At 38.9% G+C, this 12,957-nt stretch overlaps 1 protein-coding gene across 1 annotated transcript in view; it reads left to right on the top strand.

The window, feature by feature from the left end:
• The window catches only part of LOC114299622 (glutamate--cysteine ligase, chloroplastic), a 31,523-nt gene extending 18,896 nt beyond the window's left edge, over window positions 1-12,627 (top strand). The window contains 11 exon segments of the mRNA XM_082895662.1: window positions 6,049-6,132; window positions 6,272-6,340; window positions 6,419-6,489; window positions 6,580-6,648; window positions 7,047-7,140; window positions 7,298-7,387; window positions 7,513-7,593; window positions 7,982-8,074; window positions 8,260-8,340; window positions 11,605-11,674; window positions 12,263-12,627. Coding sequence (XP_082751788.1) covers window positions 6,049-6,132; window positions 6,272-6,340; window positions 6,419-6,489; window positions 6,580-6,648; window positions 7,047-7,140; window positions 7,298-7,387; window positions 7,513-7,593; window positions 7,982-8,074; window positions 8,260-8,340; window positions 11,605-11,674; window positions 12,263-12,351 — 891 coding nt within the window. The 3' untranslated portion in view covers window positions 12,352-12,627.
• Window positions 12,628-12,957: the final 330 nt, after the last annotated feature.

The raw sequence follows: 12,957 nt of genomic DNA, 5'->3' as shown, positions 1-12,957 counted from the left end.
CAAAAAATCCTTCACAAACCTCCTGTAGTACCCAGCTAAGCCCATGAAGCTACGGACTTCTGTCACATTAGTTGGTGTAGACCAATTCACAATTGCCTCGATTTTCTGCGGGTCTACGGAAATTCCCTCCTTGTTGATCACATGTCCTAAGAAAACAATTTCATCCAACCAAAACTCACATTTCTTTAGTTTAGCAAATAATTTCCTTTCCCGAAGTATTTGTAAAACAGTTCTCAAGTGATGTTCATGTTCAAGTCTATCTTTAGAGTATATCAAAATATCATCGATGAAGACTACAACAAACTCATCAAGGTAGGTTTTAAAAATTCTATTCATTAAGTCCATAAATGCTGCCGGAGCATTAGTCACTCCAAATGGCATAACAAGAAACTCAAAATGACCATACCTCATTCTGAATGCGGTTTTCTCAACATCCTCTGCCTTAACTTTTAGCTGATGATACCTGGATCTCAAATCAATCTTAGAAAACACCTGTGATCCCTGTAACTGGTCAAATAAATCGTCAATATGGGGTATGGGGTATTTGTTCTTTATCGTTACCTTATTCAATTCCCGATAATCAATGCACAGGCGCAAAGTACCATCCTTCTTCTTTACAAATAACACTGGTGCACCCTAAGGCGAAGTGCTAGGCCGGATAAACCCTTTATCGAGAAAGTCTTGCAACTGTTCCTTTAATTCTTTCATTTCGGCAGTAGCCATTCTGTATGGAGTTTTAGAAATAGGCTGGGTGCCTGGCACAGTCTCAATAGTAAACTCTATCTCCCTGTCTACCAATTCCCCTGGTAATTCATTTGGAAACACATCTGGGAATTCTCTAACAACAGGAATATTATTCAGTTCAGCATTCACAGATTGTTCAGTCAATACATAGCACAAATAACCCTGGCACCATTTCCTGATCAGTTTACATGCTTTCATTGCAGCTATCAAGTAAGGTGGAGGCACCACCCCATTACCCACAAACACAATCTCTTTCTGTTCTGGTGGGTTAAATACAACCCTTTTTGTCACACAGTCTATGGTGGCACAATACTTGGTAAACCAATCCATGCCCAAAATTACATCGAAATGTCTAAAGTTCAAGGGCAACAAATCTACATATAGGGTAGCATCCTCAATATGCATGCCACAAAACCAATATATATAGTCACATAACACAGACTCCCCCGATGGAGCAGACACACATAACAAATATGGCAATAACTCTAGGGGTCTATTCAGTCTAGATGCAAATGTATATGTCACAAATGAGTGTGTTGATCCAGAATCAATTAATACAAAGGCATCCTAATTACATATTAAAATAGTACCTGAGACAACGGCATTGGCATTCCGTGTATCGCCCGGAACAAGCGCAAAAACTCTCATCTATCTCACCGTATCCCCAGTAGTGGCAAATTTCACAGTATTTCCCGACTTCGGGATCGATGCAGTGGAACTAGCAGCTATTTTTCCACCATTTTGATTACAATCTCGAGCTATATGCCATTGTTTCCCACACTTAAAACAGGCTCCCGATGCAAGGTAACAGACTCCACGGTGCCTTTTGCTACAAATGTTACACATGGGAGCTGTGTCTCGGGAAGAACTTGAAGTAGTTGAAGAGCCCGTGTTTTGCTTTTTCAGAAATTTCTTCTTCGAAAAGAAACCTTGTCTTTTGTTTCATTTCTATTCTGTTACTGGCTTAGCCTGTCTAGCTATGTTAGTCTCTGATATGATGGCCCTGTCAAGCACCCCAATGTAGGTCTCCAACTTCAGGACATTCACTCTCTCTAGGATGTCACTTCAGAGTCCACCTTCAAAATGTCTCGCCTTCTTATAATCAGTGTCAATTACGTGTGGTGCAAACCTAGCCAATTCAGTAAATTTGGCCTCATACTCAGCTACAGTCATGCTGTCTTGCTTGAGTTCCATGAACTCTGCCACTTTTCTATCCCGGACACACTGCAGGAAGTACTTGTCATAGAATATTTCTAGAAACTTTACCCAGTCAACATCCTTAAGATTTTCTCGCATCAACATCCACCATCTTCTTGCTTCGTCTTCTAGCATAAAAGTGGCTAGGAGCACTTTCTGAGTCTCTGAATAGGGGAACACTTCAAATAATTTTTCAATGCCGAGGACCCACGCTTCGGCTTTCAACGGATCTAATCCCCCGTGAAACTGTGGTGGTTTCATTTTCTTGCATTCCTTGGTGAGAGCTATTATCCGTTCATCATTTTGATTATCTGGCGCGGGTGGTGCCGGAGGTGGAGGTAGAGGTGGCGGATATGGTTGCTGCCACTGTTGTTGCCACTCTTGTTGCTGTCTCAAAACTTCTACCATTTCCTGTATTAGTCTTTCCATTCTGTCCATTCTGGTAGTTGAGGATTCTTTTATTTCATCTCCTCTTGTTCTCATCATCTGATTAAACTTGCATTATATTTTATACAGGATATACACAAGTATGCATGTAACAAGGAGCATACATACATTTAGATAACTTGCAATGCAAGTAGTTCACAACATATAGCATATAATTGTTCATATCAAAACATTTAAGCATATAATCAATGCTTCCAAATTCATATTTCGCATGAATGCATCCTAGATCTTATCTAGACGCTTATTGCTCTTTTTGGACAAGTGTGTGAGTTATTAACTCGTGCTCTGATACCACTCTGTCATGACCCGAACCCGCCCCTATGGGTTAAGGACATAACTGGCCAGTAATCCTGAGATTACCTACGGCCTCAATACTAAAACAAACGTAACTCAATGGAGTAAAGGGGCTAAACGGAAGCACAAATTTAAAACTTTGTCCACAGAGCCGTGCTTATATGCACATCAAATAAACCACTTACATATACGTTAATAACCCACATCAAAAGTCCAATACCATAAAATTCTTTATCGACAGGATCATTCAAACTGAGTCAACCCATAACAGAATGTATACAAATATACATAAAGTCCCTGCCAACAAGACAAAAGGTAAATACATAAAAAAAAATGGCAAGGATGCGTCTCGTGCGTGAGACACAAGGCTGACTCTCCAAAACTCATGTTGTTCCTGACAGACTTCACTGGGGCTGGGTTTGGACCTCCCTTGGCTCACCTACAAACACATGAATGAGCGTGAGCGATAGCCCAGTGAATAATATCAAATACAGAAGTTACATAACAATATGTAGAACAACATGCTCCAAACGGCCTTGGGCCCAATTCATACTCTGTTTAACAGATATATATAACTATACGAAATTCAAATCAAGTAACTGTAGTTCCAAACATTCTGGCTTTCGGCCCATTCAGATTTCCATTCATGGCAAAATGGCCTTCGGCCCATTCACTTATGTCGAAACGGCCTTCGGCCCATTCATTTATGTCAAAAAGGCCTTCGGCCCACTCGTTCATGTCAAAACGGCCTTCGGCCCACTCATTTATGTCAAAACGGCCTTTGGCCTACTCGTTCATGTCAAAACGGCCTTCGGCCCACTCATTCACGTCAAAACGGCCTTCGGCCCACTCCTTCACGTCAAAACGACCTTCGGTCCGTTCATTTCTATCAAAATGACCTCCGGTCCATTCAGTTCTATCAAAACGACCTTCGGTCCATTCATTTTTATCAAAACGACCTTTGGTCCATTTATTTCTATCAGAACGACCTTTGGTCCATTTATAATTATCAAAACGACCTTTGGTCCATCTATTCATTCATGTCAGACTTTTGTCCACAATCCCAATTAGCAACTCATAAGCTTATAAGGGAATACACAATTGGACATTGATAAGCTTTCAAATATCGATATTAATCACAGTGATCGACTTGCGGATTTGCCCTGGAGCTTGACCCTACACATTTCATGAACACAAAAGGGGTCACTAACAGTTCAATCCGTTCTTTGATTCACATATTCCTCTTTAGGCTGTATTCTTATCTCATTAACTTATTTACAATGCTTAACATATGCCTAAGAGTACTTACAAGTGAAAGAGAACGGAAAACAAAACACAGAATGAGCATACAAAATTTTAGAGAACAGGGTCCCCGCTCGAGCGTGGAATTACCCACTCGAGGGGACCCTTAAGGCCTGCAAAAGTACTGGTTGCATGAAAAATACACTCGAGCGTGCAATAGAGAGCTCGAGCGGAAGGCCTGTCTACAAAAACTCCCCGCTCGAGCGTGAGACATCCCGCTCGAGCAGACATCCAACTCTGCAAAAAGTCCTGGGAGCACGATTTCTCCGCTCGAGCGGCACTTCCCCCGCTCGAGCGGACGTCAAAATTCTGGAATTCCAGGTTGTGTTCTTAAGCTCCAAATCGATTTTCCAGCTACATTAGTTGCATACATTGGCTCAAATCAAAAATATAATCATACCAACATGGCACCAATGCAAGATTATAACATTATGAAGCTCAATTTCTTGATTTATCCACATGCATGTCCCAAAATATGTCAAACTCAACACCAACATAACAAACTCATGCATTCAAGCTCATATCTTCTTAATTTGTACATGCATGTGATGAATTAGCCACATTCTCAACTTAGATAACACAAATGGTGATCAAAACATGAGTTTCCTTTAACATTTCACATGGATTATACACATTTGTGTTCAAACATGCAATTTCAAAGTAAGTCTTTACATGCATGCACATATTAAGCTTCAATTCAACAAATCCAACACAATTTCATTTCAATCTCACTCTTGATCACCAAATTAGCGTGAACACACAAAGTTACAAACTATTATCTAAGAATTACTCACCTAGAAGCGTTGATCTTCTAAGCTCTAGTCAATTCTTGAGCTAAATCTTCAAATTCCAAAGATTGAGCCAACAATTACACAATTCTCTCCTTCCCCCTCTCAACAGCCGGCTCTCTCTATGTTTTGAGTCCCAAGTTCAGTCAAATGAGGTGAATAAGAGAGAATAGGGAGTATAGAGACTTACAACAAAACCCACTAAGGCCAAATAATATTAATAAAGTAACTGGGCTTTAATTTATCAATTAAATCGACTTAATCTAACCCGAATCAATTTTTCAATTAAATTTCACCGTAGGCTCTAAAAATTATGCCAATCACAATGGCGTAATCGATTTCGGGTTCCGTGGCCGATAAGGCCTTCAATTTAATTTCCAAAGCAGATCATTCAGATAGATATTCCTACGGTGAACAGATAGAATTCCAAAATCACATATATTCACATAATGGCACACAAAATCATATCAAAACATATAATCACATACGTATTAGGGACTGATTAACATAATACGGAACAGGGGTATCACCATCCCAATATATTACACTAAATTATAATGGAATGGGACCCATTTTTTGGGTCTATTTTGAGAGGTCTAAGCCATGGCCTGGTGGGCTTATGCCCAGGGCCGACCCTGAGTTTTGAAAAGAGTTTTAAATTGAGTTTGAAATGAATAATGTGACATATAATATTTAATTCAAAAACTTACAACTCATAACTAAACGCACAATCCAAAATCCTATTCAAAACTCATAAAAAATTTAAAACAAATTCTGGAAATATTTTTTTATTTAAAATATAAAAATAATAGGTGGAAAAAAAAAACGAACACTATTCCAGTAAATTTTATTTTTCATTCGGTGACTAAATAATTTTAGTAGCCAAAACTAACTATACAACGACTAAAATATTTTTTTAGTCGCCAATTGAGGCATTTTTAGCAACTAAATATTTTTTTAGTTGCCAATAATCAATATACCCCGACTAAAAAAATTTAGTAGCTAAATATTGTACTTTTACCGACTGACATAAATTTTAGTCGCCAATTCCACAACTTTTGATGACCAAAATATTTTTAGTCGGCAAAAGTGGTCACCAAAAGTGTATTTTCTTGTAGTGTTGTGTGAGAATCGTTCAAAAGAAGAAAAAGAAAAAAGAAAAAGAAAAAGAAACAGAAACAGAAACAGAAAAAGAAGAGAAACCAACATTATGTTACATTGAAATGTGAATACGAGATCAACTACCTGTGTGCTGACACAGTTATTTTTGGTTCAGGGAAGAAATGAGATTTTGAGGAATTATTTACCCAAAGTTGGCTCTCTTGGACTTGATATGATGTTTCGGACATGCAATGTTCAGGTGTGAGAAATTTAACATTTTTGGTGTTTCGGCCGTCTCAAATCGAGACTCCTGAAGTCACTAAGCATTTGTTTTCCCCTTCCAAATCTATAATTTGTGTTCTGAATGGAATGTTGGATATCATTTCTGGCTTTGATAGGTCAATTTGGACTTCAGTTCTGAAGTGGACATGATCAGGAAGTTTTGTGCTAGTCTTGCTTTGCAGCCTGTAAAAACGCGCTCTTTGTTGTTCTTACTAGAATTTCTTTGGTTCTATGTAATCTAACTAGCATAGCAATTGAAACAGATCGCCACAGCCTTGTTTGCCAATTCACCTTTCACTGAAGGAAAGCCGAATGGTTATCTTAGTATGAGAAGGTTTCTATAACTTACCATCTACTTATCACCTTTCATAATTCTAGACTATTTCAATAGAATTAATGTATTAATTCTCATATGTTTCACCAGCCAAGTTTGGACAGATGTGGATAACGATCGTACTGGCATGATTCCCTTTGTTTTTGATGACTCCTTTGGGTAAGTAATGTATTTTTGTTAGACAAGAACAAAAAACAAAGAATAGCATATGCTAATATCTTTTGAACTGTCTGGGAAAATGTTTCTAAAATTGAGATGACAAATAATTAACTCTCTCTCTCTCTCTCTTCATAGTTTAAGAGCATGTTAACTAGAAAATATTGTTTGTCATTGTGAATAATGTGTGTGTATATATATCTACTGCATGACTCTATAATAAGAATGTTCTAACATCTATTTGATTTTCTTCTTTTGAAACCTTAAGCAGTATAATTTGGGGGCTGTCAGATGGATTTTCTTTCCAATCTTGCATTCATAAATTTTAAAGATTGATCTTGTGTCTTCATGTAATTTAATGAAGGATATAGATGACCTTTCCTTATGTTTTCTGTGTACAGGTTCGAACAATATGTAGATTATGCACTTGATGTCCCAATGTGATTCGTCTATCAGAAAAAGAAGTATATTGATTGCTCTGGGTTGTCACTCCGGGTTTCCATCTATCCCTATTAGTTGCTTCACTTTTTTTAGGCTTTCTTTTATAACCCTGTGAAACTCTTGCTTCATTTTCTTCAACCATGAATTTTTGTCTTGTACTTCTAATTTATTTATTTTTTTGTGTAATGCTTCTGAAATAATATTTTTGCAGGACTTCATGGCAGGAAAACTTGCTCCTATTCCGGGTGAATTACCCACCCTCAATGATTGGGAGAATCATCTGACTACAATACAACCCGAGGTTTTTTTTATTTATTATTATTATTATTATTATTATTTTTAATGCAATAGAGATTAACTTCAAAAAAAGTTTCCATATTTGTTATAATTGCTAGCTAAAAGCCAGATGCTATTTATTTCGTTCAGGTCAGGTTGAAGAGATACTTGGAGATGAGGGGAGCTGATGTGGGGCCTAGGTGGAGTTTAAGTGCATTGCCTGCATTTTGGGTATTTCTCCTCTTTGATCTGTATGTGTAGTCAACTAATGTGCATAAATGAATCTGGATTTTATGTAGATTGAAATGTATCATAAATTCATTGGATAGGTATTCTACATTCATTAGTTTGTCAATGCTGAAACAACTACTTAATTTATATTAAGACATATTTTAATACCTTTTAGCTGTGCACAATAGTCGTGTCTGTACTCATTTTTTAGACAATTTTTTATTGATTAAGTAAAAAATGAAAAATATGACATACATTTTTTATTTCACTTTTTAAGGGTTTCTTTATTGTCATCTCACTTCTGAAGAGCATAAACTCATCTGACGATTGACACCTGTCCAGTTTGCATTTATAGCATAATTAACTTATGTGGTTATTTAAATTTCAGGTGGGTCTATTATATGATGATATTTCTCTTCAAAATGTGCTAGATTTAATAGCCGATTGGACCGCAGAAGAAAGACAGATGTTGAGAAATAAGGTAATATACAGACTTAGAACAAGTAAAGGGCGGCACAGCCATGATCTGCATCTCTTTATTCGATATTTGTGTATTGAATTACAAGATGGTTTGCATCCTTGAATTTATGTTCTATCATATTAAAATACGGACAGTTTCTTTTTTGCAATCAAGATGGAAATCTAATTCTGAAAAGTATTTGATAGGTACCAAAAAGTGGTCTAAAGACACCATTTCGTGACGGATTGCTGAAGCATGTAGCTGAAGATGTTGTAAGGTTTGCGAAGGTAAGTTAAAAAGTTATTGTTGTTATTGTTGTCAATGTTTCCAATCATGATAATTGTTAACAATATAATATATTATACACTATAGTGCATTTGTAGGCTGGCATTTGTAAGCTGTAAAGAGCTCACCCACTATGCTTTCGGTGCTTAAGTATTCCAATTGTCTCCCTCTCCTCTCTATAAAGAGAGAGGGCTCATTCTCTTGTATTTACACAATAACATATATCAATATATACACAATTTATTCTCTCTTTATACATTTATTCTTACATGGTATCAGAGCAAGGTTAAGATCTTAGTATTTCTCGCTTCACCGGCGGGCGGCAACCTCGCCTTGGCCGCCCGCCGGACCTCAACCTATTCCGCTGTCACCTCTATCAATACATAAATATACATACCTACATAGATACAACCTTGTAATTGAATCAATCGATCGAGCTCTCTCAAGAACCATGGATGCGTTCTTGTCGTTCTTCGAATCTCAGTCGTCGTCTCGCCACAGCTGGAGTTTTCATAGTACTTCTGGCAGTTGCTTTGATGAGACTTTAAAGAAATTGAGTGGGATTTCTCTTCAGGATGCAGCAAAAGAATATGGCTTGAAGAAACCACAATCTGGAAAGAAATTCCCTGCCGAGGCTTCTAGACCTAGAGACACTAGGTATACTTCTTCATCTGCTTTGGATGATCTTATGCTTGTAAAGGATCCAAGAACCATTTCTGCAAGAAAGAAGAAGCATGTTGCTCGATTTCCTCAGCCGCCGCCGCCGAGATTCAACCGCCGGTTCCGCCGGAGGATTGTCACAGCGATTGCGATTCATCGTCGTCTGTGATCGACAATTGCGATGCCGATCTCACTTCTTCGTTCCACAAACCTCTTCCGAACGCCCCTGTACCTAATCCCCTTGTGGCGGCGATCGGCGTCGCAAGAACCCTTGTGTGCATATCCCTCTTAGCCACTGATCCGTGCCCATCTTCAGCCACAGATAATGAGCTTCAGATGGTGGATGAGACTGATAAAGCCAAACACTTTCTGCTCTTTCCAGACGCTAAAGCTATTCTCATGTTTATTATTTCTCCATTGGATATTCCACCCTGGATCCCACCAGAACGGTTTGTTCTTGTCCTGATTCGGCCATTTTCATCTACAAAGAACTCATCATTATGCTCACTGCCAGTCACAAATGTACCTGCAAACCCCACTTTCTTTCTCTCTTTTTTTTACTTTTCAACCCATCGCCCCACATGCACTTTATGATTCCTTATTCCACCCATTTTTTTTTATTCACCCACCAGTGCACCTTCTTTCCCTTTTAATATCTTATTCTTATTATTCTTATTACCAAAAAAAAAAAAACAAAAAAAAAAAAAAAAAAAAAACAAAAACAAAAACAAAAACAGATTTGCACAATACACTCATTTTATTCATATCGGGATCAACCCTGATCCACATTTTACACAAAAAAAAAAAAAAAAAAAAAAAAAAAAACAACAACAACAACAGCTTTGTTTTCTTTTCTGCAGACGGCCACCCACCGACCTACTCTGCCGCCGGTCTCTTCTTTTTGCCTCCGTCCTGGGCGGTCCTTGACGGTGCTGCCTCTGTGCTTCCTAATCCACCAAGCACATTCACTCCCTGCTCCTCCACTGTCGCATATGGCGGCCCTCCAAATCGGAACATCACGGTGGCCTTTCGCTTCAGCTCCTTGTTTTCCGCTTTCAAAACGCTTATCTCTGCTCGCGCATCCTTATACATGCGTTGGAGCAGAGCCAGCTGGGAGTTTAAATGCTGCACCTCATTTGTCCTACTCTGCAGCCGGTTCGACAAATTTGTGACCGCCGTCATGCTTTCCACGCATGCCTTCAAAGTATACTGATTGGCCTCCACATCCGACTGCACCGCCATTTTTTGCTCCACCGACCGCATCGGAAAGTTTAACGGAGCAAACACAGAGGTGCTTGGTTGAGGTTCACTGGTCTCCGCACCAGTTCTCTCTCTTGTTGACTCGTTCAGTTCGGGAAAGAGCGTAAGCAGACCACGGGAAGAAGAGGAAGAAGAGGCCATGTTTTTGGGTTGCTAAGTGTTTCAGAGCAGGGTTTACAGAGTGTTTCAGACTGCCAAACTTCAGAGGTTTCAAACTGGTTTTTTGCCTCAGCCTCAGCCTCCGTCTTATAGCCGAGGCAGCCACGCGCATCGCGCGCCTCTTACCACCAGCCGACAAACGGGCGCGCCAACCAAGGCACTCACGTGCCTCGCCATGATGAATCCGACACGCCTTTTGATGGCACGCCTTTTGACAACATTGGGCACACCTTTTGAGGGTGCAACTTTTTCAACGGTCCGACATGACCCCATAAACTGTCCCGACATTTGATTCCGGTTAGCATCTCCAACGGTCCGACATGACCCTATAAACTGTCCCGACATTTGATTCCGGTTAGCCTTTTCCAACGGTCCGACATGACCCTATAAACTGTCCCGACATTTGATTCCTGTTAGCATCTTCAATGGTCCGACATGACCCCATAAACTATCCCGACATTGATTCCGGTTAGCCTTCTACAACGGTCCGGCATGACCCCATAAACTGTCCCGATCTTGATTCCGGTCAGCTTTTACATCGGTCCGGCATGACCTCGTAAACTGTCCAGACATTATTTGCTACAACGGTTCGACACGACCATACAGTGTCTCCTATCCTATTTTATTTTATTTATCAGTTTACTTTCCTGTTTTGTTACTCTCTCCAAACTCAAGTTGGTTAGTTCCTACCCTCCTTGAGTTTGCGGGGGGCTGTTAACAATATAATATATTATACACTATAGTGCATTTGTAGGCTGGCATTTGTAAGCTGTAAAGAGCTCACCCACTATGCTTTCGGTGCTTAAGTATTCCAATTGTCTCCCTCTCCTCTCTATAAAGAGAGAGGGCTCATTCTCTTGTATTTACACAATAACATATATCAATATATACACAATTTATTCTCTCTTTATACATTTATTCTTACAATAATGTTGATTTTACAATTCATAATGTTTGGTTTTGGCTTTTTAGTTAAAAAAGTACAAAAGACAAAATTGGTTACATAAGCCAATAAGACAAAATATCACATTCAAACAATAATCATCACATTTTTTCTCTCACAAAAGTCAAAAAAGCCAAAAACACAATCCGAAAGAAGCTAAAAATGTCAAGCTAAAATAGCCAAAAAACCAAAAAGTCAGACTATTTTAGCTCTTTCCAAACGAAGGCTTAATCTGTTCTTGCAGGATGGCTTGGAAAGGAGAGGATTTAAGGAAACAGGATTCTTGATTGAAGTGGCTGAGGTGGTTAGAACAGGTAGCTCATCTAAGTCTTATGTAAATAATGATGAACCATACATTAACATTGCTTATCTATTTTCAAGCTTCTTTATCTATCCGTCGGGCTTATTTATTTATTTTTTTTTTGGAGGAACCTCTAAAAAATAACAATGATCACCAATGCATTACAAAATCTTATACATTTTGTATGAATAACCCACATCCTTCCCACTGTTCTGCTTTTCACCTTCACGACCTTACTAGGCAATGGTTGGATGTTTGCTGCCTCAAGGAAAGAGATCTCAGAGGCTCCACATATCTCTCCATCCTTCACTGACCAAAGTCCCCAATACCTTTGCCACTAACAACCAGCCCTCCCATCCTTTGCTTCAGGAGTTCTTAGCACTCCTTTCCTGCCCTGTTCAATAAGGCGTCTCATAAGACTATTTAAAGCCTCAACCGTTGCCTGACAAAGCCATAAAAACTCCTCCTCCTAGAACCTCACCTTCCTCTCTCCACCACATCAAAGAGCATGCTAGAACCATTGGCATCCTTAATCAAATCACAGATCTTCCACCAGAGCTGAATACTTATTGTTAATCGGTCTGATGTGTCCTTTTTTTAGGTGTAACACCAGCTGAGAAGCTTTTGGAGTCATACCATGGGAAGTGGGGAGGATCTGTGGATCCTGTTTTTGAGGAGCTGCAATATTGAGGCGATTTAAATATCTTGTGTGCACTCCATCAGTAGGGTCCTTTTGTGTGTATTTCTCCTTCTAATTTTTAGGTGTAATGTCAGTCGCTTTTGTCCTAAGCTACTTTCAGGTGACGCCTAAGACTATTACTTTAGATGTATAATTCATGTCGTGTGTCCTTGGAAATGTGTTGTTTTTGCAGTTTTTTGGGCCACTTGGTTGGAAAGGAATGCGAGAATCTTTCAAGATATGTTTTAGATGAGGATTCGTTGTGGGAAAAACTTTGTCACTTGGCATCTTTTGGGTTTTTTGTATCTTTTTTATTTATCAATAAATATCCTTTGTTGCTGATAAAATAAATAAATAAAAAGAATTTCATGCAACTCTTGTCCAAAATGTAACCAGACAAATGACAATAGCGTATAATGTAGTAAGCGAATAAAACTATCAAAGCTGTGCAACTGAAGCTAGTAAATCCAAATTTCTAGAATAGTCAATAGGATATTGGTAACTTGTATTACTTGGTCAAGTATCAATAGAGGACATTCTCATGTTGCAGTTAAGATCTTTTTGAATTGTTTGTCTCACTGAACTTCATGAATTGGCTCAGCTACTTAACTAATTAT

This window comes from Camellia sinensis, chromosome 11 (assembly GCF_055761805.1).
Source record: "Camellia sinensis isolate YWXY chromosome 11, ASM5576180v1, whole genome shotgun sequence".
NCBI lineage: Eukaryota > Viridiplantae > Streptophyta > Magnoliopsida > Ericales > Theaceae > Camellia > Camellia sinensis.
The sequence above is the reverse complement of the archived record's forward strand: the minus strand, read 5'-3'. Positions and strand labels throughout refer to the sequence as shown.